The following is a 26,276-nucleotide window of genomic DNA, read 5'->3' on the forward strand; positions in this document are numbered from 1 at the left end:
GAAATCTGACGTGAGAACTTGAGGCGATCACTACTTACGTATTGAACGTCTCTCCTGAAGCCTCTCACAAAGACCTTCATCTCTGCCACTCCCAAGAACTGACACCCAAAGTATGATGGGAAACATCTTCGTCTTTTATTCTAAATAAATAGATATTCAAACACCCAATCGTTCATCTACCTAAGATAAAGGCTTTCTTCTTCTTCCGAGTGTAGCTTGTTGCCTAATTCAGAGTCCGAACCAGGGCTTCTGTCCAAGGCAAATTCTTCGAAGTGATTCTGAATGTATCGACCTGTTTTATGAAGAGTTGCTCTGAACTGCTCAATGCCTGTCGATATTATTCTCAGTAGGATAGGCAAGGGAGAAACCATCGCCTCCGACGAATCCAACGGTTAATGTATCGCCCCCCAAGGCTGGTTCAGGCACCGATGTTCTACAAAGATTTTGAGATCCGCCTAGAACTAATAAGCAGGGGCCTGTCTTTTCAAAAAGTCGACCAAGTGAACATTGCGAGAGAGCTTCGCACCGTAGAGGAACATATACTACACCCTACCTTACACAACAAGTCTAGCCGAGATCATAACCACATCCCTAAGCTTCATTAGTCCATGTTCAGCGGACGGAACCATTTCTTGTCGTACACCTCATATACATCAGTTGACGTCAAAAAATTCCATATTGTACATCCAACCGCCCTCCCAAGCAAAGCGGTGCCCACGGTCTTCTATTATACATGTCTTTTTTTCTTTTCGGCATCTTTCAAAACATGGCATGTCCCCCCAAAAACGAACACCAAGTACCGGGTAGGCATCACACATATACATCGCCCATCCGTCACCGACATGCTTTTCCTGTCCGGATATGATTCGCCTTGCCCTTTCTTTTTCATCCCTTATCCTTTTTTTTTCCCCTTCAGGGCTCCCCTCACCTCCTCGCCCTTGTGGCTCCTCCCGTCGACTTTGCCGCCCTCGGCACCGCCTCTAGCAGCGCAACCTTCTCCTTCTCTTGATCCTCCGCCAGCTTCTGTATCAAAAAGTCGTCAATCAACTTCTGCCCGTCCACCAGCAATCCCTGCTCCGCCCTCTTCGCGTCGGCAATCGCCGCCTTCTGCCGGTACTCGGCCAGCTCCCTCTTCCTCTCCTCCGTAAGCCGCCACTCCTTCGGGAACTGGGGCTTCGGCTCAACCTTGTGGTGCCGCAGATCAAGAGGCACGTCCTGGAAGGTGTCCTTGGGATCCTTGGCCGCGGCGATCAAGTCGTTGACCAGGTTGATCAGGTACTGCTTGTTCTGCGCCTGGTGCTCAAAGCTCTCGCAGCTCATCTTGACGAGTTCCGTCTCGGGGTTGTATCGCGGGCCAGCGAGCTTCTTCAGCTTCTCGGTCTGTACATCGGAAAGCTCCAAGTCGTCGGGGGCAAACTGCACAACCACCTTCTTCTCGGCGGGGTGGGACTCTCCCATGTATGTCGTGTACCTCCACCTCAACACCTGCTTCTCTGTAGGGGGGACGAATGGCTTGGCGAATTCTGCATTGTCAAAACTTGTCAGCCGAACATTCATAACATAACGTAACGTAACGTCCAACGCCCCGGGATGGGCACCCACTGGCAAGAAGAGGCATCTCCCAGACCGCCAACCGATCATAGTGCCTCATATCCCGTATCTCGTCCAGCTTGCCGTGCGCCATGGACGTGATGTCGTCCTCGTCAAACTCATCGTGCTCCTCCGTGTTCGTCTCGGGGTCATCCTCGTCGAACCAGAACGACGACTTGTTCGGCTTCTCGCCAACGTCGTCTCTGTACAGATCCTCCTCCAGCGCCCTGTCCTCCGAAGCCCACCCGGGCGTCTCCCGCATCGTCGCCTCGAGATACTCCTCCACCGTCGTGTATCCGTTGTTCTTCGCCAGCTCATCCAGCTGCTTCAAGCTCTCGGGTGTGACGCCATCCAGAAAGGCCTTGTTCAACTGCTTCAGGTCCAGCGTCTTGTACGCATCGCCTTCGCCGTCGTCGTCCTGCCCGGCCTTTTCGTCCGCCAGCCGCCGCGGCGAGGTAGCGAACGCCCGGCCCGCTGTTGTCGGCGCGTGCCAGGCAATTGGCTGTGTTCGAGGCATCCGAGGCACGCGGAGTGCCCGCCGGCAGGCCAGCATGCACAGCCTTCCGGCGCTCGATGCTGAAGCCATGCCGAAAAAGAGGGTGAATGTCGAGTTGCGGCCGCACACCCAGGGAATTTCGTTTGCGCGGGATGCGGGACGGGCAATGTAGATGCACCCTCAAATTTTTGGTGGGATGACAACTCGCGGCTGCCGAGATTGTTCCGTGCTAGGTGCAATTGGCGGCTCACCGCGGGTGTTCCTCGGTGAATCAACTTCACCTTACAGAAGCGGCGCCTCGATAGCAGTGACATGTCTCCGGGTACCGAACTTACACCTTGGTTGATAGGTACCTAGTAGCTCAGTTCATACAAGTCTCCCCCCCCGTCATCCAAATCACACAACTTCTCATCTCAACCTCGAGTCGATGGCTTTTGCCGCTCCATTTTCCAAATGGCACATCTCCAGCGGCACTGCCTAGTAACAGTAGGCGCCACCGTCGGCTTCCAGCAACTGACGGAACAAGTCCTTGAGCCCGCGTTCTGGGACTTCCTCCGCGCCGAGGGCTTCACGTCCCTTCGCATCCAGTGCGGGCCCGACATCGGCTGGGCGAGCGCCCGCCTGGCTTCGCTGCGGGATCGCGTGCCAGAGGGGCTGGCTGTGGACGTCTTCGAGACGACGAAGAATCTCATGATGGACGAGATGGTGCTGTGCAAGGCTTGGAGCGGGTCGCGCCGGATGGGGGTGGTTGTTTCTCATGCAGGTGAATATTTCCGGGTCTTGCTATATGCGATTTCATGCCAAGGCTCGAAGGGGTTATAAAGGCAGACTGACGATGATGACCTAGGAACCGGGACAATTCTTGATGCGTGGAAAGTTGGCCTTCCAGTCATCGTCGTACCAAACGAGACGCTGCTGGATAACCACCAAGCCGAAATGGCCAAGCACCTCGCAAAAGAAGGCTACGCAATCACAAGCACAGCAAGGTAAATCTTACCCCTCTCGCTCGCTCATTCCCTTACCCCGCCTTTTGGCCTCTTCTCTTTTACCTCAGGACCTCGCCGTGATAAGTTCACAGTCTCTGACTCCATGTCTTACTCACAGCTACCTGGACCTTGAAGGAGCAATCCATAAGGCAGATCTCCTCTGGGAAGACAACAAGTCTCGCTGGCCCCCTCACACAATCAAGCCGCAGAAGGACACTGGCGCCCTTCGCCTGTGGGAAATGCATCCGCAAGAGGTGGAGAAAGAAGAGGACGCCCAGATGACCAACGACTAGGCGTTTGGCTTCTGTGGTCGTCTGGCCCTGTGGATCGGTTGACTTTGACACTCGGTCTGCTTGAAAGCAACAGCAGCAGCATATCACTTTTCATCTTGTAATTTCAGGCATGGCGTTTGGGAAGGGCTCGTCAGATGGGAGCATGCTTATCTACTTGGAGCTATAATGACTGGGAATCATGGCAAAATTTCGCAACGGAAAAGGACAGATGGAAAGGGCCTCTTTCTATATACATTTGAATCAAGGAAGATCATTGACTTCCCAGATCTTGACCGTCGCATCCTTTCCAGAGCTCGCCAGCCGGGTGCCTGCGATCCAAGTGATGCCCGTCACGCCGTCCAGATGGGCATTCGGCGCCTTGATGCGCTGGCCTTGAAGCCTCTTCTCCAGGCACCAGACGAAGATGTTGGAGTCCAAGCTCCCACTTGCGGCATACGCGCCCGTGTCCTCCCAGGAGATGCAGGTGACTCGTGCGGTGTGTGCCGACCAGCGGTCCGTCACGAGCTCCCAAGTTCCGACCTTGAAGACCAGGATCTTCCCCACGCTTGTTCCCACCGCCAGGTGGCTGCCGTCCTTGGAGAAAGCCAGAGCAGTAACGGTGCCGAGAGGGGTGGACACAGACTCCTTGTATTCCAGGTTACCATTGGAGTCGCTGGTGTAGATCCTTGCGGTGTTGCCCTGTCCTCCGATGGCCACATAGGACCCGTAGGCGGCAATGGCGTCGGGCGTAAAGTCGAGAGGCGTCTCTTTGAGCAGCTTTCCGTTGGAGTAAGCTGCCACGCCACTTATGCCGGCTACATAGACGATGTCACCGACTGAAGCCGCTCCCTTGGGCTGGCTGGGAAGCTTCGCCGACTCGCCGACAAAGGTCTTTGCAGAGTCGTCAATCGTCCTAAGAGTATCATCCCAACCTACACTGTATATCTTGCCAGAGCTGGTGGCAAACTGGGGGATCTGGTTCGTATGAGACTGGCCATCCAGAACGTTGGCGGCGCCAGTCTCAAGGTCCCAGGAGCAGACACGGCCGTCGAAGCTGCCCGTCACGACGGTATGCCCGCTGCCGTCCGAGCCTGCCGTCAGAGCCGTGATTCCTTTGTCGTGGCCCTGGATAACCCTGATGGGCTCATCTTTGCCCTCTTGCAGGTACGTCAGCTCACCCGCCAGGTTGATGCTGATGATGAGGCCGTCTGTCCGACCGTGGGGGATGACAACTCCAACCTGGTGGTCCCGCACGCTCACTCCATCGCCAAACTTCCACGTCTGAATAACGCTGCCTGACTCGACGTCCCACAGCTTGATTGTCTGATCCGCACTAGCAGTCGCAAACTTCTTGCCGTCTTGGGTCCACGAAACACCAAAGATGCTGCCAGTGTGCTCGCCCTCGCCAATCTGTCTGAGCGGCTCGCCCGTGACGCCATCGTACAGCTGTATCCGCTTATCTTGGCCAACCGTCACAAATGTAGAGCCGTCGGGCGAGTAGACGGCGCTCAAGACGAAGCCGCCGTGCAGGGTCGAGGCGCTCTTGAACTCAAAGGGAACACCGTGGTAGAAGTTGACGTTGCGGTCATCGCCGACGGTGACGGCACGCAGAGGGCGCTTCGGCGTGATGCTCACGGCGTTGACGGACTTGGTGTGGCCGATGATCTCGCCCACCGAGTTGCCGCTGTCGGCCATGATGGCCTTGCCAAACTTCTGGCGGCCATTGCCCACGGCGATGATGCGCTGGGAGTCGCCGTCCCAGGCAATGTCCAGCAGCGGGCCGGAGATGATGGGGTATTCGCCTCGCGTGGTTTCGATGGACTCGGGCTCCCATATCCTCAGGATACCGGCAGCGTCACCGCTGGCAATCTTGAAGCCGCTGGGCGCAAAGCGGGCGATGGTGGTGGGGTGGGTGTGGCCGGTGTATTGTTTGCAGTCTGAGGGGTCGTCGATGGACCGGACGAAGATGGACTTGCCAGACTATAATACCACACCGAGCCAAGTCAGCTTGAGGTACTGCAGGTCTCGGCTCGCGGAGATGCGGTCAGTGATGGGCAACTCACTGCGTATGCGATCCTCTTGCCCTTGGAGTCTGCCGACAGCTGGGTTCCCTGGCCTCGGCTTGAGACGGGGGCCGCCGCCAGGATGCGTTCATTGACGATGGAAGCCATTGTCGCGACTGATGCCGACAGATGAGCTGGTTGATCGGAAGTAGCTTTGGTTGGCGGATGATTGGGGGTCGAGCAACCAGAGCTTCGTGATCCAGGAGGGGTTGAAACGAACAAGTTGTAAGTCGATGGTGGGGCACTGGGGAGAGGTCGGCCCAAGCTAAAGTGTCACTAACTAAGACTTGGTGCTGTTGAAGGCTTCAGGTTGGGAGCAGCACAAGCGAGCTTCGGGTGATGTTGTGCTTCTGCGGATCAGTTTGGTGGTTTTAATACTATGCCTTTTGTCATTGACTCGAGCTGATCAGTATTGTCATGATTTAATATGTTGGGAGAGATGTGCTCGACAGGCTGCGGCATCTTTGTATGGCGCGACTCTATTCATCTGCCTGGCTGTGTCGTCAGCGAGCACTTGCTAATATAACAAGGCATTTGATGTACTTGATAACTCTGTCTGGCATCAGGCATCAGCATCACGTTCTAGCAGCAATTGGGTATGAGCTGCGGAGTAATCCGATATCAAACTTGATGCCTGGTGAATAGCTCTCAGATATATGCATACTGGGTATTTCGTGTGCAGAGTTGATGCCTGCTCGTTGCCCAAATGGCGTCACGTCCTCTTATCGAGCCGAACCGGCGTACAAGCTGATCGGATACGGAGGCCCAAAATGAACGAGCTTCTCGCCGGGACAGATGAATGTCACCACGAGAATAACAGACATCAAGATGCTCACCACCAATTCATCGTTCTGCATCGGAACATTTGCAGCGTGGCCAGCCCGGAGCTGCAGCTGCCCTCAACAGGCAGGTAAGGTAAGCCCAAGCACCACTGCAAGGCTCCATTGCCAGCACTCCGAGTCCATCACAAGTGCAACCTCGTCCATCGCCGTGGTGGAACCCCCCTGTCGGCAGAGACGAGAGACGAGAGACACAACCTCACTCTCATCCCCGCCCAGCCTTCAGCCGCAAGGGCGAGTTGACGCTGCTAACCAGCGACCGGGTGCCGTGGCGTTGCGCCTCCCGCACAGGGGTAGACACACTACATGTACTAACACGCCGCCATCAGTGTCCCAATATTCGTACGAGTACTATCCTACCTCTGCTGCACCATCGTCAGTATCATCTCTCCGTTGCAGGCGGGACTCAAGAAGAAAAGAGAAGCTCCATGGAACCATCGACCAGAGAGAGACTGGGTAATACAGGAAGAGATCCTCCGGTGAAAAGAACGCTCGGACCGCCCGAACCCCAGCAAAGACTTGTTCTACACCGATTCTTGTCTGGTCTGGACGAACACCCCCATCGGAAGCGAAGAGCTCGGGCTCCCGAGCTTGTGAACCAGGTTTCCTCCCGTATTCTGTATCCTCGTCTCTTGTTTCTGGGGGATCGCCAGAATGAAAGAAAGGAAGAAAGATCAACGGTATGATTGAGCGAGGCAGAGGGAGACTACATAAGGTAATGAATGAGAACCGGGAAGAAAGAGAGTTTTGTCTCAAGCCTGGCGCCATCCAGGGGCATCCGCAGCTATTGAACTCTATCCCTTGCTCCCCTGGCCAATCCGAGCAGCCAATTGACCCCAATTGATTGAATTCATCGTTGGCCCAGCAGAGCGGTCAATATTCTCCATCACCGCAACCCCCTTCCAGCGCCCACAAACGCTGCCCTGCCATGTACCATTACTTGTCACCACCATCATCACCACGGTTACTCCAACAAGGGAGCTTCATCTTGGACCTCTGCTGTATCTTCCGTTTTCACGTTAGTCCACCGGCGGCCGCGCCTCCACAGACAGCCGCACTCCCATTTCTCGCCGTTGTCGACCTGCCTCTGCGATTGGCCAGCGGCGTCAGATATGGATTCCAATGCGACTCCCTGACTTTGCACCATCCCTTTTCATTGATCCAGATCCAGTCGCTCGCTCACTCACTCACCACTTGCAAAACAATGACATCTGAATGCTTGTAACACATCACATTGGCGATAGCCCACCGGTGGCCGTTTTGCATCACGCCCCGGCAGATACGAGGTTTCCATCACTTTTGCTGTCGAGTGCCAACTGACCGTGTGAGTTCCATCTGGGTATCACCGCCAGTCGCACAGAGAGAGCCGATATGCTACGAGTACATGCCTCTCGGTTTCTGGGCTGGCGGCGTAAACTCTGTTCAAGGCCACGCCGCGCTTAGAAGCACTAACATGAGTCCGAGGTAGCATCGTCAGTTTTGGGCGGTGATTGTTGCTCCGGAATACGATACCGTGCTCCGTAGCATCGTCGGTGCGCCCCCTTCCACGAGGCTTGGGTGATACTTGTACCATCTCCCCATCATCCTCCTGCTCAAGGGAGGCGGCATGCGATGCTGATGATTTCTCCCTTCAATGCCCTTCCTCTGTCCCCGTATGTACAAGAAACACCGAACAAACACAAACACAGGCCACGGCACAAAAGCACAATCCCGCCCCATCCCGTCAGTTATCACCTTGTCTTTCCCTTCCGTCCTTTCCTCGGCCGTTCGCCCCTTGCAACCTCACGATGGGAAATCCGGGGGTCCCCCCTTGAGCCTGAGCAAAAAGCCTGAGCCTGAGCCCGAGAGAGGAGAAACCCCAACATGCCACTTACTATTATCACGCCCCCTACCCCCGGCTCGTCGCTTCCGTACACAGGAACTTCACCTGCAAAGTCATACCTTCTCCTCCCCCTAGCAACGAAAGGACCTACTTATTTAGTTTTCTCCCTTCCTCCTTCTAGGAACTCGTCTTCTCTCTCCCTCTCTTTTTTTCTTCTCTTTCTTCTCCTCGTCTGGCTCTCCATAACTTGTTGTAATAATAAAACACATCCCGTCTTACCACAACATCGCATTACAGAAGCATCTTGGGTCTCTTTTGGACTTGAATCTCGTTATCCAACAGCCTCACAAACTCTCATATTATTCCCCATCCATCCCGTATCTTCCATAATCATCCACCAGACAAACAAGATGAAGTTCTTCGCGACTCTCCTGTTTGCTGCCGCTGGCGTCTCCGCCGCTGGCTCTGCTACCGCGCCAAGCTCCCCAGGCTCGACCTGTCTGGCCGACTACATCCTCGAGGACTGCCTCGGCTCAACAACAAAGACTGTACGTGGAGAACGCCAATCTGCTTTCATCCTTCGTATAAGAGAAAGCATCTCGACTGACAATTGCAACCAGGCCAACTCATGCCAGCCCACTGACTACGACTGTCTCTGCGCCGCTTACCAGGCCGTCTTGACGTGAGTCTCTTCGCTTTTGTACTACTGGGGACAATTTACTCACACTCCGCCAAAACCAGCTGCTACAACAACTGCCCCAACGACATCCGCGCCCCCTCGGTCCAGCAGCAGGTCGACTCCTACTGCCGCACCGCCTCCCTCCTCAACCCCAAGACCACCACCACCAAGGCCAAGCCGTCCCAGTCCCAGGAGTCGTCCAGCTCCGAGGAGACGTCCGCCTCCAGCCCCGGCAGCAACGACGAGGCCTCTGCCACCGGCTCTGGTCCTTCCCAGACGTCTGGCTCTTCTCGCACGAGCTCCACCAGCCCTACTGCTGCCAGCACGAGCACCAACGCCGCCGCTACCATGATGGGAGGCGTTGCCGGCATCGTCATGGCTGTCGCCGGTGCCGCTGTTGCCATGGTGTAAATGGAAGGGGGGAGCCAGATTGATGTCAATTAATGCAATGCGAAAAGACTGAATGAAATGGAATGTTGGACTGGGAGATGGCGTATCGTATGAATGGGTACTGTTTCGGCGCATTGTGTCCATGTAATTCTAGTTTTACCTCTTAATATCACGTCGGGATCCGCGCCATATCATGTCTACCAATGTGTGACCTTGTACACATGCGATTCTTGCCATGCTAGTGTAATTGAAGGCATTGAGCCTTCCATCATTCTTATTTCCATCAAGGCAAACATATCCTCGCGGGCATTGATGTATCATACAAAAAGCCTCAAGACGCAGGGAGACAAAAAACAAGAACAATCTTTCATGGCCACCCCGGTGTTGTTTCTGTTTGGCCAAGCAATCCTCAAGCGACCTCCTGTAAAAACTGAATCCCTTTTGCGCCGGCACCCCTTCTTGAACACAAAGTACCAAACAAAGCCGAATCTCTAATACAAAAAGAAAAGGAAAAACGAAGAAAGCAATTCGTTCCGCAATAAAACCCTCAGTGACCTGGTAGCGCCAAAAAAGTAGAAAAGATAAAAAAGAAGTGTTCACACTTTCCTGATAAGCAAACCGAACCGATCCACCAACTATTGCCAGACTTCCAACTGAGAGGATAAAGAAAAAAAAAAGGGCATCAAAAGTTCGTTAAGGCACCAAAAACGGAGTTATAGTTCTTAAGTAAAAGGCGCAGGGAAAACATTGAGAAGAGATAAGAAGAATCCAAACGGAGGTCTATTAGGTTGCCACGGAGTCCATGTTTGAGTACAGAGGGTCCTAGTCGGGTTGGCGGAGATCGACGTGGTCGTATGACAGCCATTCGCGTTGTTTAGGCTTTCCGGTGCCGTCTCTCTTGGGCACTGCTCTTGACCGGGCCAATGAAGGTGACCTGCTTGGCCGACTCCTTGCGAAGGCGCACAGGCCCTGCCATGCCCGACGATTCTCGGCGAAGTGCTCGCGGATCTGTCTCATAATCCAGCGTGATTTCGGCAACATCCGAAACTGATTCCGCCTCTAGCTGGTCACTTGCCCCAGAGACGGAAGAGCCTTCATCAGAGTCGTCATACTCCCCGTCGTCACTAACAAGCGAAGGCGCATTATTGCTGACAAGCGTATTGGGGCTTAGTTGCGCATCCTCCATGTCCACGTCCTCGTCCGACAAGGCCGCGTCTGACCGGTGCCTGTTGGCCATCATGGCCATGTCAGAATCCGACGGCGAAGCCAGTACCATGTGGGCGGCACGGCCCTTGCTGCTTGTCGGCCGGGCTGAGGAGCCAGCGGAAACAGGGGTCTTTGCGGTTCTGGCGGGCATACGCATGACAACGGAGGCCCGGGCTGGTGATGCATCTTGGATGGGCGACACTGAGCCATCGACTTCTGACTCTTCTCCAGCAACATCTTCAAAGGACATCTTTGCCTTTGCGTCGGCGACGACATCATGGAGGTTGCCCCGGAAGTTACGAGCCTTCAGGAGACGCGACAGATGCGGCGCATCGGCGGACGGGCCAAAGTCCGGTGCTGATGCCGATGCCGATACCGTTGCCTTGCCGGGGTAGGCGACAGCATTGATGTTGCGGGGAAACTGGACAACCGACAGCTTGCCCTGGCTGTACAGCTTCAGCGAGTCGGAAATTCTCATCCGGAGCGACTTGAAGATTTCTTGCTCCGTTATGTCGGGACGCGCAAAGGCATGCACGAAAGAGGACGTGGTGGTTGCGCTGGTCGGAGCCGAAGACGCAGAGGGAGCCGCTGCCTTGTTGTCCTTGGGGATGTTACCCCCCTCGGGAGCCTCGTAAGGCTGGCCACAATGAACGGCAGCCTCCTCATGGCTCTTGAAGTCACGCTTGTGCGCTATGCGGCAGTGGTTGATGAATCCCTGGGTGCTCGAGAAGTTGTCTCGGTGGCAGTCCAAGCAGACCAGCTTGACCGTCTGGCCGTCCGCCCGGGTCAGGACACACGGGCCTGCCTTGTCTTTGGGCGGGGGGTAGCCGCTGGACAGAGACTCAAACTTGTGGCTGCCGTTACCACGCCGGCCCTTGACTATGCCGATTCCGACTTCACCGTTACTGTTCCTGGTCGTCCTTCCCTCTGAGATGGAGCCACGTGCAGAGACTTGCGGCAGCTCTGGCTGAATGCCATCAAAGGCTGGATCGGGTATGAGCCACTTGGCATAATGCCGAGAGTAAGGTCCGTCGACGACGCCAAACGGAGGCGCCCAGCGAGGGACAGCATCGCCCGCCTTGGCCACTACTGCAGGACCCTTTCCGTCGCTGACGTCTAGCATTTGTTGTGGAGTGGGACAATTCACGGGATACGGGATGAGATGGCATCGGCGCAGTTGCTCAAGCGCAATCTGGCACTTGGCCAGCTCTTGGTTGATCAGTCTTAGCTCCTGGTGCTTGAGCAGGATTTCCTGGCAGAACTCGGCCTGGATCAGGTCTCTGGCCCTCTCGGAGGCACTGGACTCGGCCGCCGTCGAACGGGTAGGATTCTGTGGCTTGGAGGAGGACGGCTCCGCAGCCGACGCCTCGAAGCCGGTCCTGGGGCGCTTGGCCGGTGCAGCAAAGTTCATGGCGTCGCCGTCGTCGTCGGTATCGACGTCACGATGCAGCCGCTTGCGAGGCCAGTCGTCCATAGGCACTGCCTGCGACGCCGGACCGCATGCGACTGACGACTTGCCGTTGGGCGGACTGAGCGGCCCATGGATGGTCTTGTCGCTTCCCCGTGAATCGGAACTCCAGAACCGAAACATGGACATGCCCGCGGCTGCTGCGGTGCGACTGCGCCAAAGCGAGCAATGCGACGCGACAGGATGCGACGCGAAACGGCGCACGACGAGATGCGCCTGTGAGCAACACGGACGAGGTTTGACGATGAGGTAATGCGCCTTGCAGCGACAGCGATGGCGCAAACAAGGCCAAGGCACTGCCAGTGATTGGGGCGAGGGAGGCGCTGGGTGGGGCGCTGGAATGCGCGTGCTGACGTAATCTGCCCGGGGCCGTTTGGGAGTGGCGCTGGGCGAGGGAGGCTGGTGAATGGCGGCTCGTGTCCTTGGCTTCTTGCGGCCGGCGGAGAGGTCGGGAGACGCTGAACCTGACCTGACCTGCAGTGAAGGCAGCGCGCAGAAAGAGGGAAGACAAGGGGGTGAGATGACGGCTGGTGCGCGAGCCTGCAAAAAGGGGGAGGAGACGGGAGATCGAGTGCTAGCGAAAGCCTCGAGCGATGCCTCTGGCGAGAGAGCGACAGAGGAAGAAAGAATGGAAAAAGAAAGGACGATTAGGGACGGGGGAATAGAGAGTGAGTTTGGTGGTATGAGATGAAAGGGGGAGAATCAGAAGTTGCAGAAGGCGGCGGGAAGGTGACAAGTGGAAGAGCAGAGGCAAAGGGGGGGGAGGCGAGTCGCTGCGTGAAAGAGGCGGTTTGTTTTGCACGAGTTTCTGGGCTGGCTGACACCTGGACCTGCCCGGCTCTTTGCGAGGGAGGGAGGCAGCAGGGGCACAGGCGGAGGCGAGTGCCCAAGGCGATTGGCAGGCAGGGCGAGGGCCGGTGACTCGTCCAGTGGCGGGCGATGGGAGGGAGTGGGCCGGGTGCTGGCGCTGGGCTAGCACTAAGCGTCCAGTACTGATACAGTGCAGCGCAGTGCAGTGCAGTGCAGTGAGGGCTGGGGGCAGAGCGAGTACGACGCTCATCAGCGCTGGCCGTTAGTGGGCTGGGCGCTGGCAGGCAAGCAGGCAGAGGCAGAGGCATGGAGAGGCAGAGCCGCTAGCGCTGGAGTGTTCGCTCTGGGTTCCGGGCCAGGGGGGTGCGTGTTCTGGGAGTGGACCCGCGGGTGGGGAGCTTTGGCCGCCCGCTTGCGCAAGTACCGGTACACGGCCCGGTACTGCCTCCGCACGCTTGACGATGACAGACAAAGACCGGACGGGAGCGCTGAGGCCGATCAAGGGCAAACAAGCAAGTACGGGTACTTCGGTACGGCTGCCGTCCTTGCCCAGTTTCCATTGTGCAGGCCAGCGCACCTACTGGCCTGCTAGCGCCGTTTCCAGTCTCTCCAAGTTCAAGGTCTTATCGCCTCACCTCCACCGCGCTGCTCTCGGTGATGGTGTCTTGATCTACCTACAGAGCATCGTCTGATGCCTTCTCCGGCTGATAAGGCTTCCATGATGCTGAGGGTACGAGTACTGTCACTCCATGCCCGTAGGAGCATCCTGTCGTCTCCAAGTACGATACATACCCTGAATCCTCTTGAAGTGCGGGGTCCGGGCTGACTTCTGCCTCCATCCCCAAGGCATCTAGATACCTTGCTTGCCTTGCCTTGCCTGCGCTGCATTAATACCATCTCTGCCGTCTGCTGATGCTCAGACTTCTGCCTGCTACCACTCGATTCTCAACGCCAGCGCGCTAGCAGACAATGGCGAGCGTCTATCCTGCCCGCCGCCTGCAGCCACCCAAAGTCCCCTTGTTGAGGGAAGCGGGCGTAAAGCTCCAGGTTTCGGAGTCTCACATATTGAAGGTATGTACACTCCAAGTCCAAGTTACAGGCTAAGAACGGGGCACACTGGACGGAGCACAACGACCAGGGATGGAGCTTCGACGACGAAGAGCCATCGGGGAGTGTCCCGGAGGAGGGGGCCCGTAAGCCACGCTGCCACGCTACCGCACGAAGCACCAACCAGCTCTTGTTTGCCCCGTGGGACAAGGGAGAGAAGGGACTTTGGGCGGCTGGCAGGTTTGTCATTGACGGCTTGCTGCGCTCATGTTCCATTCTGTTCCTTTCTTTTTTTTTTGCGTAGTTCTACCTGGACAAGGCAGCCGCCCGCCCTAAACTTGTAGTTGCAGGAGACGGTTGTGATACAAGCAGTAATTATGCCGCCACTTTCGACTTGAGGCTGGTTCGTGTGATGTGATGTGAGGCTTTGTGTGCCCGTCTGTGCCATCCAGGTTTAGCACCGGGAAGTGTGGGTAGTTGACTCACGTATCTGTACGATTATTTCGCATGTCTTGGAGCATCCGGTAATACCTGCATCTCCAAGTACTTGAGAACGTGAAGAAGGGTGCATTCTGCTCCATCAGGGCCTACTACTACGAGTACATACCAATTGCATAGGTGGCACTGGGGATTCCTGCACGGGTGCCTATCAACCTGCAGCCTGTAGCCCAACGCCCTCGCTGCTTTCCTCCGGTGCATATACGGAAGTACAGCTACAGTGCGTCTCATCAAGTGGTTTGTAACGAGTAATGTCTCATCGTCTCGGCGGCACGTCTTGGTGGTGGCCTGGTCTTATTGATGGGTCGAGCTAATGTCGTTGGTGCATGGTTCCAATGCAGCCCAATCGATGGGCCAATCGAAGGCATCAAAGGGCTTCGATTTTCGGAATTCGAGATCGATAATCATCTATCGAGATCCCCCGGCTTCTCAGATACCATTGCGTTGAGCAGTGAGTGCTGAATACAGTCTTGTATATTCAGCGACCTGTGTGGTTTTCGCTATCCTTCACGACAGCAGACGACTGTCTTCCGTGGTGGTATCCGGCGTTCAATGTGCTCAGCTGTCTACCCGTACCGTATTTCGTACACGCAATGCGATATGCGCCCAGCTTTTGACGGGCTGGTGGGCCGATCAACGCTGGTAGTGCGTTTGTCCAGGAAACAAGCACGAAGTACGGAGTAGTGCCTCGACGACAGCACGCCCACTTTTGCGGTGCTCCAGACCACGAAGAAAGAGTCAGTCCCTGGTCTCCACCCCAACTGCTGGCACCGTCGTCATCACTGTCCGGTGCCCTTCGCAGCAGGTTTCGTGATTACTCGTACGAGCGAATACGGAGTCTGGATGGCGAGTCTTCCAATGGAGAGCGCAGGCAGGATGCATATGTTTCCTTGATTCCATATTTAACCTGTCCCCCGTGCTTTTACGGGTGACATGACAGGTACGAAGTACGAAGTACAGCAAGCGCTTCAATGCACACTCCTCTCCCGCGGCGGCTTCTATTTGGAGAGACCGTTGCCCTGCCATTGATTGCTTCCAGTCTCCCACTGATGGCGGCTCGCAGCCCCGTTTGACTGGCCGGAGCGGGCCACACCAATCTGCCGATTTAAGAAACAAGGTTTCTTAGGACCGTTGGGCCGCGGTTCGGCTTACCTTCGGAAGACACAATCAAGCTCAACCCATGCAAGCAAGATCAGGGCGGCATCGGATCTACGTTCTACCGGATGTTTATGTGTTGCCATGGAGCATCCATATCGCGGAACTTCAAGGCTGTGTGTCCCTGGCAGTATATTGAGCTTCAGTGGACGCAATTGGTCTTCCAATACTGCCAATCACATGTATGACTAGACTTGGCATGAATCAAACATGTGCCTCTAACAGTAGTACTGCCGCAATTGTTGATTCGGACAGAGAAACATGAATATGTTTCTGATAAGCCAGCGTATCAGCTGGACTAGGTAGCTGGTGCCTTACCTTATCGTAGTGCCGCTGGAGCTTCAACTAGCACCAAACCCACAATTTCCCACCAAAAAGTTGCATCTCTTCCTACTTCGAAACCGCAACAACATCGATTTCAACCCCCCCAAAAACCCAACCCTGCGATGTCGGCAACTAATGCGCCCCAGAAGCGCAAGCAGCCATCCCCAGAGCCGTCCTCCTCAAAGAAGCCGCGCACCCAAGAAAACAACAACACCCTGATAGGCCCCCACGAGGCCACCCTCGAGGAACTCGCTCCCGCGCACAACGTCCTCGCCCTCTCCGTCCTCTCGTCCACGCAGATCCGCAAGCGAGTCTCCAGCGCGACTTCACACCTCCTTCAAAAGGCCTCGGGCTCACGGATAGTCCTGCTTCATGCGCGGCCGGCAGATGTTTGCAAGATGATTACCGTGGCGGAGCAGTGCAAGAGAGTGCTTGGAGAACAAGGCCAGGCGTGGCATCAGTACAACGAACTGTACGATCTACCTCCGGAGAGCGCGAAGAAAAAGCAGAAGAAAACCACGTCCGAGAGAGTAGAGGTAGACGAGGAAGCTGAAGAGGAGTCCGACAGCGACAAGGGTGCTTTTGAGGCCATGGAAAGTCGATTCGAGAAAGCCGTGCTGCCGCCGCCGCGGGTCCGGACGTACAAGTCCCTGAGAATATTCCTTTCACATGAGGCGATTCCGGAACTCAAGTCGAGAGAAAACGTAACGGTACAGACGAGCGAAGACACTTCATGATGGAAAGGGTTGCGGGCGCGGGCGGACATTGGGCTTGATTTTCAACTGCCCGGATCTAGAGACGGTATTTTCTTAATACTTTTGCAGCAAATGATACCCTAGCTTTGAACACAGACTTTATTCAGCTATTACTATCGCCAGATTCGATACACAAGACATATGATACAATATTTCCAAACAACGCTCAATTCCGATGCGCAATCCCTCCTCTTACTCCCACCCTCCTCGGACGCCTGAACGGACAGGCTCGGCAAAATTTATATTCCAACAGAGACAGTCTCGTCATTCTTGTTTTTGTGTTGTCACCATGGGCACCGATGGGCCAAATTTGGCCCTCCCTTCGCTCTTCTCGAGAAACGTCGGCATATTTAGTAGACGGGGTGGCCCTTCTGCTTCTTCGATTGATCCATAATCCTCAGGACGAAGTTGACAATGACGGCCAACAGGAGGATGATGGCCAAGAAAGTTGGGCCGAATCGGTCGTCGAATCCGGCCTGTCCTCTCACTCGTATAGACTTGGCTCTCCAGTGGTATGTGACGAGGGCGTAAATCATGGTCAACATGGCCACGCCGGTGAAGAGAAAGGCGGAGATGAAGGACACTCGGTCGCCAAAGTTGAGCATGCCAATGGCCAGGGCGCCGAGGATGACGGTGAAGTTAAGCCATGACAGGAATGTGCGCTCGTTGGCGAAGAAGACCTTGGGCTCGACGCGGGTAGGGAGGGCGATGCGCTTGCCTGGACAATGGTGAGCAATTGGCACGGCTGCGACAGGTACAGCGCGGGAGGCAGGATGGCAGATGCTACGGCGACTTACCAGGAGCGGTTTGGAGGAGAGGCTGGGAAGACATGATGCTCTAGGTAATGAGGGTCGAAGGAGGGAAAAGGGCTGTTGCTGAGGCTGCTGGAGCTACCGCTACTACTCTCGGTTTGAGCAAAAGGATGACGTCTTGGAGCGGTGAGCTAATGCAGCTGCTGCGCTTGATTGACCGTAGAAACTGTAGGTTGTGGCGATGTAATTGCACGTAGGAGACGCTGTTGGAGCTGCTGGAGCTTCGCGAAGCCGAGAGACTGCTGCGACAGAGGCGAGAGATGCACAATCGAGAGAGAGAAAAGCAGAGAGATGCGACCAGTGAAGGTTCCGGCAAGTGTCTGCAGGCGCAAAGCTGCTCGGCTGCTCTCCCCACTTGGCTGCTTCTGCAGGCCGGATTGGGCGAGCACGTGGGCTTCGTCGTTGGCTGGAGGTCACGTGCCGCGCCCCGCACGGACGGCGCCGCGCTGCTGCTGGTGCTGCGGTGCCAAAAGGGGAAAAGCATGCAGGGCGAGAAGCAACTTGTCGCGGCTCGAAGCTTGGAGGCACAGCACAAGACTCTACTGTACTAGTAAGTGCCCTGCCTTTGGAAGCATCGCAAGATCGTGTGTCACAGGTGAGCTCGTCGCTGCGGCTGCGGCAATCGGGGCCGTCGTCGGCTAACCTAGGGCTGCGTCGAGGCCACACGCAGGATTTGGTTCGTTGACAGCTCCTACGCACCCAGCAGCTCGCTTTCGATTTCCCCGTCGCAATCGCCGTCGCCCCTAAACGCTCAGCCGGACCATCACCAACCAGCAGCCCGTCAGAATGTCGACCCCGGTACGCAAGCCCAGAGGCGCCCAGAGGGGCTGTGAGACATACTGATGGACAGCAGCCCGTGCCCTTCAACCGCCTGAAGCAGATTGCCACGGATGTACGTTTGCCGCTTCCTCTTCCTCCCTCTCCTTTTGCTGTGGCGGGCTAGGAGACCGCTGGAGCTATCTTACGGGAGCTCACCAGTATCTAATTTGCCATGATCAATCAAGGTCTGCAACAGCGCCATCGGCAGTGCGGAATTCTACGACCACGCAAAGACGGAGCAATGGAACTCGACCATTATTGTATGCCAGAATTCCCCCCATCCCCCCGGGGCGCGACGACCCCGGAGCTCCACCAGCCGCTGAACTGACACATGCGACAGAACTCCATGCTGAAGGCGCTCATCTCTGAATCGACTCCCCAGGGCGCCACTGCTCCTTCATACAAGTTTGCCTGCAACAGCACCATTGTGCAGCACCTGGTCCCGACGTCGGCGCTGAACAAGTCCCGCGGCGGCACCGACACCAAGACGGAGGAGCCTCACGTGTCGACGAGCACAGACGCTACCGCGACGGACGGCAAGCCGCACGTCGGCCGGCGAGGAATGCACAGCGCAACCGGCGCGTACTGGGACGAGAAGAAGGACGGCATGTGGACCTTCAAGTACGACGGCGGTGAGGGCAAGGGCATGGACGTGGTCATCATGCTGATCTGGATCGCCGTTTGAGAGAGAAGGGAAATGTTGAATAGGGGCTAGGGGGTGGGAAGAGGTGAAGGACAATGCTCCGAACCTGCGTCTCGAGGAAGTAGACGAGACGGACAGTGGCTTGGATGTTGAGTACGTCATGAGCCAGGTCTGGGCAGTCTGCTCCTCTGTGGACTGCGGCGGTTCGGGGAAGGCCGTTCTGTTGCCATGGCCCGCCCATGTTTCGCATCGCTGACGAAGGACTTGCATATTGAGCGATAGAAGACTGCAACGGACGGTGAGTGACCGAGGCATATCATGGAAACTCGGGACATTTACGGAGTCGATTGTTATTTGAGTGCTACATAATACATTTTGATCTGAACCTGCCTTGCTATTCCATTGACTGGGCTGCTGTGGAATAGCGTGACGCGGGGAATATCCTCGCAGACGCCTACGTTTGGCAATTTACGGGGACATGGAGACTTTTCGGGTGTTTCCTCACAAATTATATTTGACGCTTAATCAAATATATTGCTTCAACCACAATGAGTCAATGCACGGAGATTGTCGGTGTAATATCTTGGTTGAACCATAAGAAGCCACTACGGAGAGATTTCGTCAACCTTCCCCTGAACAGAGGTTAGATCCTGACGAGCAAGTCTTTGATTGCCGGCGTCCTTTGTGTATAGAATGAGGTTAGATCTTGACGATTGAGTTCATTGTCGAGTTTTGCTCAAACCATAATAAGCCATTACAGAGATTTCGTCTCCTTCTACGCGAATTAAGCTTACTTTAGCTTCCGATCGTGAGTCCATCGTCAAGTGTGTTTCAGCCACAACAACACAATGGGAAGAGGCTGTTGCCAGCCTTGAGGTCAATCAAGTTAGATCTCGACGATTGAGTTCGTCGTCGTCTGCCCCCAACAACTCGCGTAAATCAGCCCCAAGAAGTATAAAAGACGTAGTGCAAAGCATGTCCAACAGCCAGACATATATATACCCTCCGTTCCTCCCCAAAGAATCGCTTTCTGGTCCATTGCATTTTGCAATTTCACTCTCGAGCCATACAATCGTGCCAAGGGCAAACACCACCCAATTACACGCCTTACCGTGTTTGGCCCTTCACGATACCCACGGCTCTTACCATGGCTCCCACCATGGCTCTTCCCCTCCCTCTCGCCGCCAACGCAGGGAGAGAAACTTGCAGGAATGCACCGGCACGCGGCGAGCCGCACCTGACCGGCCAGACACACCGCCGGGACGAAAAGGCCCAGGAAACCGATGCCAATCTCTCCTCTCGTTCCTTTTCTTTAAAGGCTGCGCTTCCCCGTCTGAAGGCCAAGCTCCGGTCCTTCAAGCCCCTGAAGACACGGGCCAAGCGGGCAGATGAGCGCTCGTCCCGGGTCGGTGCATCTGAGTACATGTCTCCGACCACGGCGGAGGCGTGCTCAGACCCGATTGACGCCTCGCTCTTGCGGCAGAAGCTGCTCCAGGTTCAGCGCTCGCAGGGGCCGCCGAGGGGAAAGGATGCAGACGACAAACGGGAGCAAACAGTCGTCGTCTCCACCGATGAGGGATCGGCAGCGTCTCCGAAGGGTCTTTTTCCCCGGATGAGGCGATGGTGCTGGAACAGGCAGCGCGGGCTGCCCGAGGGCGGGAGGCGACGTGCTCGCCGGGCACCGAGTCCCGAATGGATTCACTACTGCTCGCCTGGCAGTAGGTTCTACGGGCTCTGAGCGGCTTCTTGGCGGGCAGTGTCAAGAAGATGGTGGGGGAAAAGAAACAACAAGGCAATTCGGAATCCCATCTTCGGCGTTTGCGGCCAAGCCTGTGAGGCTGGGAGCAGCGATCAGTTGTTCGAGACAAGTCTGCGACACAGTGAGGGACACACCCCTCCACACCCGATTGAATTCGTTCTTTTGCCAGTCTGATATCTGGAGGAGGGAATACTACTGCGGGCTCCTGCCCATGGGCCTCGATCGAGAACGTCGACAGGAACTGCAGCATCCAATCCGCATGCAGCTTGTTGGCGATTCCCTCCCGGCCTCCGCCTCGCTGTTGATCAAGTGTGGATGGCCCCATGGACGATCGGGGTGGATGGATGGACCAGGAAGGCCGGCGAGCATCTCCATGCGGGCCACTGCCTTGCTTGGCTGCTCTTTGTCTCGCCACCGCGAGATGCGCTGGGGTAGTCAGGCCATTGCCCGCCGATTCCCCCGCCTTGCGCCTGGCGCTCGACATTCCGCAAGCGACGACGATGCGCGAGGAATCCGCGGCGACCACATGATGTTGCTGTGATACGCAGTCATCGTACGTCAGGCCAGCCGGGTTTCCCCAGGCGCGAGCGTCTGGCCATCGGCCGGGCACCTGTGGGACCAATGGCGTCTGGCTGGCCGCCCGTACCTCGCGCTAGGCCGGCTCCTGGGTTTGTGTCTGGCTCACGGCGACGCAGTGGCACATGGTCATCCGCGCTGCTAACGGTGGCATTTCGCCTCCCAGGGGAAGAAAAACTCTGCTGGAAGGGGCCAGGGTCCACGACCGGAGCTGGATCCCGCCAAAGGTGTGCTGCGCTTTGGAAAGTCTCTTCCGTCACACCACACACACACACACGTATTCACCCACAAAGCACACACCACCCCCGAAGTCGCTTTTGCCCGGCGTTTCCTGGCCTCGGTCCAATTCTGCGCATATAAAATCGACCTGCCGTTGCCCCGGATCCGAGCGTGAGGGGATAAAAGAGAACCACTCGCACACAGCACAGCTTCGAAGCAGCCTTGGTTTCTGCTCATGAAGTCGTTAGTGAGGAGCCTGCAGCATCAGACTAAAACATTCTGCCGCTAACGAACAAGAGTCAACGCTCCCCCCCTTACTGATCGTTGGGGGTTTATCAACACTTTTCCAACCACCGAATCGCGCTTCACTTAGCACTCGCCAACCAGAGCACTATCTGCCGATTCGATCGATCCCGCTTCTTACGCATTACTACGAGTTGTTTTCTGGGATACCTGTTGAACTCTGTAACAATGGTTCAACTACTTGCTGCCCCATCTCTGCCCCAGAGTGGCAATGCCATGCTCGAGACGAGCAACGACAGATCTGAAAACATGGTCTTGTCGAGGGAGGAACACGCCCAGCGAGCACGAGAGCTGCTCGTCAAGAGGGGCATGATGAGGGCGCCCAGACGGGGATTCTCCTTGACCGACTACCAAGGCCAGAACGACGGGCCACATTTCTACCACGCCGCCGTGGCTGGGACTGTTGATCGCATCCCAGAACACGCGGTCGTGCCCTCGACGCCCGTTTCCAAGCACCTGCCGCTCCCGCAGCGGCCCAAGCTGCCTCCCCCTCGCCGGTCGCACTCTGTGACGGACAAGGAGCCGGAGCCGGCCAACCAGCCACGACCATCCTCCCGCCTCACCCTGCTGGACCTTCCCTCGGAGCTGCATTATGCCATCTTCGACTTCCTCGACCCCATTGACGGCGCATGCTTTGGACTGGCGCACTCCAAGCTGTACGAAATCCACAAGCGCAAGAACGGGCTGGTCCCGCTGTCCAGCCGATACTCGGGCCCCAACGACATTGAGTGGGCATGGCGAGGCGCTGGTCCTCTTGTGCACCCCAAGTCCTCGGCAACCGAGAGCGAGCTGGAGAGGCTTCGCGTCAAGGGCCAGGTGTACTGTCGCAAGTGCGGCATCTCGCGCTGCGAACTGCACCGGCACCTGAAGGACTGGTTCGGCAAGGACTACGAATACTGCGAGATCAAGGAGATGTATGGCCCGCCCGCCGGGCCTAATGCCAAGGGATACTGCTACATGAAGTCGCCCAAGAATCCTCACGGATGCGGACGCCATGGACCCAAGAAAGTGGGAGCCAAGAAACTGGCAGCGGCAGCAGCAGCCTGATTGCCAGCAACTGAACTTTATTGCCAAACGATTGGAATTATAGGCGCTTTTGGACGGTGACGGGGGTTTTTTCTTAACGGTAGCGATACACTCTATTCTCGTTGATTTTTCTTTCCTGGGTCAAACGCTTTGGGGGAAATTCGGTACACGAACGTGTTATAACAGAGGGGTTCCTTTGGTTTGGGAATGGTGTTGGGTATGATTATAGCAGAGAACGATATACACTAAAGCGAGTCGGACCTCGTCTACGACTATACAAAGTTAGAGAAGACATCACACGTTATATATATAATATACATTGAAAGAGCAGAAATCACGCAATTCTCTCGACAATACCCAACATACTAGTTGTCGCTGTTGCCTACGTTGTGAGCAATCAAACTTGTATCAAAATCACATTCATGGTTGGACAAGACCAGTGTGCGAATATGCTTTTCATCTTTTTTTTCCTTGATGCCCCCTTCTCTCGTCTTGGGAGACAAAGGTGCTAGATACAACTGAAAATCTATGTAAGATGCCCTTCGAATAGCCATGTACTATGTAAATCACAAAAAGATGTGTATGTATGTGCGTGTCCCAATACAGCTCTCCGTTTCAATCCAAACAAAATGGTCATGCCCATGTCCAACCCAACCAAATAATTGTGACAAAGAGCCACGGCTCCTCTTCCCGCCCATCGATTCCGGCCATCGATCCCAACCTCATGCTGAATAAATGAATGGATAATAGTGAAATAAAACACAGAGAAAAGGGGGTTCCCTCAACCTCCCATGTTCCCCTTCCCTGTCTCTCACGCCCCGTGAGAAAAAAACGCCATGGATGTCTTTTGAATCCGTCCAGTCTATGTAGAAGAAGCCAACAAAAACAAGCAAGAAGAACATTGGGGAGAAAAAAAACGGTCACAGCCACCATCCCACCGGGTTTTCTTTTTGTTCGAGCGCACAGTAGAGATATAAAGAGCAAAGGGAAAATACCGGTCACTCGTCGCTGTTAGACTGTCATGCCGGTTGTCACTCGTCACATCGTCGGGTTGTCGCCGCCGATTGTCGTGGCAAAAGCCGAGTTGTTTCAATGAGGGCTCTTCCACTCAACAGGACACTCGCCCCTTGCCTCGATCCAGTCGTTGATGCCCCGGACGAACCACCCGCTCGTCCACTTGTCCGCGTCGTTCTTTTCCCTCTTCGGCTTGCCGAGCTTGAAGCTCTTGCTCGTGCAGCACACGTTCTTCTGGTACCGCCACTGGAAGCATTTGCGGTCCTTTTTGAAAGCGACGTCACCGCTGGCGACCTCGTCGTACTTGGCCCGGATCAGCTTGCCGCGGTCCGTCTCCGTCTCCAGCTTCTCGAATTCGTCGGCCGGGATGTCGAGTCCCGCAGCCTCGCAGACCTTGGCGCAGGCGGCAGGTGAGTTATGCGCATACTTTTGGACCACGTTCTTGTCTGCCTCCTTGACCTGCCGATCTCTCTGTTGACCGGTGGCCTTTTTCTGGCTCTCTTCATCCGGAGCAATGTAGCAATTATCATCCGACAGGTTGTCCCAGTCTTTTCGGTAGGCGACCATCTTGGGGGCGAAGAAGGCGTAGTACATTTCCCGGATTTGCATAAAGTCCTGCGACAAAACTAGTTAGCTTGAATTTGGCGCAGATATAAAGAGAAGCGACCACCACAAACCTTCTTGGTGCGCGTCTGCTCGTACTGCCACACGGCGCTGATTTCCTCCGAGTTCATGTGGTGCATGGTAAAGAGAGGCTCACACCAGTGGCCAGGGCCGTAGGGCAGCGTGTTAGGCTTCTCGCCGTTGAACATTGGGTGCGCATTCATGACCTTGGTGCCCACCTCCTGGGCGACCCTGGCGAAGACGACGTCGCCACAGCACTCCTCTCCCGCCTTCTCGTCGTACTTTGTGATGTCGGGGATCTGGGCCATCTTGCGCATGAGGGCGCCGGAGACGATGTAGCCGCTGCCGCCGTGGGCAAAGGGGAAGCCGGAGATCATGGCGACGCTGCCGACGTAGACGTTGTCGCGCGGATTGACCTTGTCGCGCAGCCAGTGCACCAGCGTGGGCCAGACGACGTAGGTGTCGGCCTCGGCGAAGACGTACCAGTCCTGGTCGGGGCGCATCTCCCAGGCGCGGACCACCATGTTGACGAACTTGAACTTATCCAGCTCCCAGCCGCCGTCCATGCCCGTGGTGCAGTCCTTTTGCGAGACGGGGCATTCCTGCTGCGCCTGGTAGAGCTGGAACTCCTTGTACTTTTCCTTGATCTTGTCGTCGACGCGGTCGAGGGAATCGTAGATGTGGTACTTGCCAATCTGCTGCTCCTTGAGTGGGTGTTAGCTTTCGAGTCATTGGACTTGGAGATGTATTACTATAGTTGACATACCAGGTCTGAAAAGATGAGAAAGTCGTCGATGCACTGCAGGCCGGTGAGCAATTGCGTGGGCAGCTTGTCAAAGGCCTCGGTGGCGCCCGTCTTCATGATGAGCATGATGCCGTCCATGTTGGGGAAGCCATCGCAAGGCGAGCTGAAGTTCCACTGCGAGTGGACGGCGGTCTCGGTGCCCTCGCGGTACAGGGTGTTGTTGTAGACGCCCTGGCCCTGCAGATAGGGCGACAGGTGGTCGTAGATGTACTGCTTGTAGTAGCCGGCGGCCTGGTGGTCGCGCAGCTGGTAGAGGGGCAGGGTCAGCAGCAGCGTGCAGCCGACGATGAGGGCGGCTCGCCAGTTGCGGGACGGCATCTTGAGGAAGCTTCGCCAAGAGGAGGACCAGCTCCGGTCCGCTCCCATGCTTGGCGGGAACGACGGGACGATGGCGATGGCGGGAGAGAGGCGAGGCCGGGCGATGGAGGAGGAGGAGAGAGGAAGAGAAAAGGTATAGAAGTCGAGGTTGAGAGTTGCAAGAGCTGGGGTCTTGAAAGGGAAAGGAAATTAGATTAACAAGGTGTGAAAGACGTCACCTCGGCCAGGGGTGGGCGGTTGACCTTGACAATCAAGCCTTGGGCCAGAGAGCTGTGAATGAGATGGGGAAAAAAATAAAATAAAAAAGAGAATACGATAAGACGAGGGCCGAGACGTGAAAGCAGAGGTCGAAGAAGCGAGGAGGAGGGGAGGACAAGAAGAGAGAGGGCAAGATTCGCTATCTCGTATTGCGTAACGCAAGAAGCACACACACACACACACGGCGGGATGTGTGAGATGCTGAGACTCTGGACTGGCGATTGGAATTTGACGCTGCGCGGGCGAGAGACACCGGCTGCAGTACAGGGCCGGTATTAGAGGCTATCTCCACCTTCGGGGCTCGCGTATGTGGCTTATCGATCAGGGATGCCGGCGGCAGCCAATCATGGAGGGGGGCTGGTTCGAGGCACGAAAATGGGATCGACGACGAAGGAGAACGGAAGAACGAAGGAGAGAGATAGGATGGAAGAAGGGCTGGACGAGGGTCGAGCCGGAGGGCTCCTGGAATCACGGCGAGATCAGCCATCAGTCCACCCCGTCAGCTCCAGCTCGGGATTCCCATTCTTTCTTTCTTGCTCCAGCAGGCTCCAGTTGAGATGCTCGTGCTCGTACCGGTACGAGATACAGAGGGGCACAGGCGCTGCGGACGCTGGCGCTAGCACCACTAACCCGGCTGGCTAGCAGGGCGGGATCCCGGGCAGCGCATTGAATGATGCACGTCTGGAGGGGAGGGGATCCA

At 56.0% G+C, this 26,276-nt stretch overlaps 11 protein-coding genes across 11 annotated transcripts; 6 read left to right on the forward strand and 5 right to left on the reverse strand.

The window, feature by feature from the left end:
• Window positions 1–674: 674 nt before the first annotated feature.
• On the reverse strand, window positions 675–2,185 carry BBK36DRAFT_1134820 (hypothetical protein). Its single transcript, XM_024892430.1, is given in 5 exon segments — window positions 675–778; window positions 812–855; window positions 925–1,521; window positions 1,538–1,540; window positions 1,604–2,185. The coding sequence occupies 3 exon segments, from the start codon at window positions 2,174–2,176 to the stop codon at window positions 925–927; spliced, it is 1,173 nt and encodes a 390-aa protein (XP_024751379.1). The 5' UTR covers window positions 2,177–2,185; the 3' UTR covers window positions 675–778; window positions 812–855.
• A 354-nt stretch (window positions 2,186–2,539) lies between these two features.
• BBK36DRAFT_50187 (glycosyltransferase family 1 protein) lies at window positions 2,540–3,365 on the forward strand (the record flags this gene model as incomplete). Its single annotated transcript, XM_024898171.1, has 3 exons — window positions 2,540–2,849; window positions 2,934–3,072; window positions 3,191–3,365. The coding sequence occupies 3 exons, from the start codon at window positions 2,540–2,542 to the stop codon at window positions 3,363–3,365; spliced, it is 624 nt and encodes a 207-aa protein (XP_024751380.1).
• Window positions 3,366–3,605: 240 nt separating this feature from the next.
• On the reverse strand, window positions 3,606–5,515 carry BBK36DRAFT_1157740 (tricorn protease domain 2-containing protein; the record flags this gene model as incomplete). The annotated part of the gene is made up of 2 exons (XM_024894034.1): window positions 3,606–5,324; window positions 5,408–5,515. The coding sequence occupies 2 exons, from the start codon at window positions 5,513–5,515 to the stop codon at window positions 3,606–3,608; spliced, it is 1,827 nt and encodes a 608-aa protein (XP_024751381.1).
• A 2,963-nt stretch (window positions 5,516–8,478) lies between these two features.
• Window positions 8,479–9,214, forward strand: BBK36DRAFT_1157741 (hypothetical protein; the record flags this gene model as incomplete). Its single annotated transcript, XM_024894035.1, has 4 exons — window positions 8,479–8,616; window positions 8,689–8,750; window positions 8,810–9,152; window positions 9,206–9,214. The coding sequence occupies 4 exons, from the start codon at window positions 8,479–8,481 to the stop codon at window positions 9,212–9,214; spliced, it is 552 nt and encodes a 183-aa protein (XP_024751382.1).
• A 797-nt stretch (window positions 9,215–10,011) lies between these two features.
• Window positions 10,012–11,940, reverse strand: BBK36DRAFT_1139573 (hypothetical protein; the record flags this gene model as incomplete). Its single annotated transcript, XM_024893316.1, has 1 exon — window positions 10,012–11,940. The coding sequence occupies one exon, from the start codon at window positions 11,938–11,940 to the stop codon at window positions 10,012–10,014; it is 1,929 nt and encodes a 642-aa protein (XP_024751383.1).
• Window positions 11,941–15,767: 3,827 nt separating this feature from the next.
• On the forward strand, window positions 15,768–16,382 carry BBK36DRAFT_1114493 (hypothetical protein; the record flags this gene model as incomplete). Its single annotated transcript, XM_024890035.1, has 1 exon — window positions 15,768–16,382. The coding sequence occupies one exon, from the start codon at window positions 15,768–15,770 to the stop codon at window positions 16,380–16,382; it is 615 nt and encodes a 204-aa protein (XP_024751384.1).
• A 368-nt stretch (window positions 16,383–16,750) lies between these two features.
• BBK36DRAFT_156921 (hypothetical protein) lies at window positions 16,751–17,231 on the reverse strand (the record flags this gene model as incomplete). Its single annotated transcript, XM_024897652.1, has 2 exons — window positions 16,751–17,118; window positions 17,198–17,231. The coding sequence occupies 2 exons, from the start codon at window positions 17,229–17,231 to the stop codon at window positions 16,751–16,753; spliced, it is 402 nt and encodes a 133-aa protein (XP_024751385.1).
• Window positions 17,232–17,732: 501 nt separating this feature from the next.
• BBK36DRAFT_1134823 (hypothetical protein) lies at window positions 17,733–19,064 on the forward strand. The gene is made up of 6 exons (XM_024892431.1): window positions 17,733–17,754; window positions 17,913–18,010; window positions 18,066–18,104; window positions 18,217–18,291; window positions 18,372–18,716; window positions 18,758–19,064. The coding sequence occupies exons 2-5, from the start codon at window positions 17,999–18,001 to the stop codon at window positions 18,714–18,716; spliced, it is 471 nt and encodes a 156-aa protein (XP_024751386.1). The 5' UTR covers window positions 17,733–17,754; window positions 17,913–17,998; the 3' UTR covers window positions 18,758–19,064.
• A 757-nt stretch (window positions 19,065–19,821) lies between these two features.
• Window positions 19,822–20,412, forward strand: BBK36DRAFT_1194792 (hypothetical protein; the record flags this gene model as incomplete). Its single annotated transcript, XM_024896867.1, has 1 exon — window positions 19,822–20,412. One exon carries the CDS (start codon window positions 19,822–19,824, stop codon window positions 20,410–20,412), a length of 591 nt encoding a protein of 196 aa, XP_024751387.1.
• A 1,381-nt stretch (window positions 20,413–21,793) lies between these two features.
• BBK36DRAFT_1134824 (hypothetical protein) lies at window positions 21,794–22,643 on the forward strand (the record flags this gene model as incomplete). Its single annotated transcript, XM_024892432.1, has 2 exons — window positions 21,794–22,538; window positions 22,613–22,643. A coding segment is annotated over one exon (689 nt), but the record flags the coding sequence as incomplete, so codon positions are not given.
• A 1,003-nt stretch (window positions 22,644–23,646) lies between these two features.
• On the reverse strand, window positions 23,647–25,318 carry BBK36DRAFT_1114191 (glycosyltransferase family 31 protein; the record flags this gene model as incomplete). The annotated part of the gene is made up of 4 exons (XM_024889998.1): window positions 23,647–23,865; window positions 23,965–24,197; window positions 24,245–24,899; window positions 24,962–25,318. The coding sequence occupies 4 exons, from the start codon at window positions 25,316–25,318 to the stop codon at window positions 23,647–23,649; spliced, it is 1,464 nt and encodes a 487-aa protein (XP_024751389.1).
• Between the last annotated feature and the right edge of the window lie 958 nt (window positions 25,319–26,276).

Source organism: Trichoderma citrinoviride (assembly GCF_003025115.1).
Source record: "Trichoderma citrinoviride strain TUCIM 6016 unplaced genomic scaffold BBK36scaffold_4, whole genome shotgun sequence".
In the NCBI taxonomy this organism is placed as follows: Eukaryota; Fungi; Ascomycota; class Sordariomycetes; order Hypocreales; family Hypocreaceae; genus Trichoderma; species Trichoderma citrinoviride.

Bases quoted from the DNA above. Each gene is read 5' to 3' on its own strand.
- BBK36DRAFT_1134820 (XM_024892430.1), bottom strand. From the start codon at position 2,176: ATGGCTTCAGCATCGAGCGCCGGAAGGCTGTGCATGCTGGCCTGCCGG.
- BBK36DRAFT_1134823 (XM_024892431.1), top strand. The intron at 18,105-18,216 runs GTACGTTTGCCG...TGATCAATCAAG, and splicing joins TGAAGCAGATTGCCACGGAT to GTCTGCAACAGCGCCATCGG. The intron at 18,292-18,371 runs GTATGCCAGAAT...CACATGCGACAG, and splicing joins AATGGAACTCGACCATTATT to AACTCCATGCTGAAGGCGCT.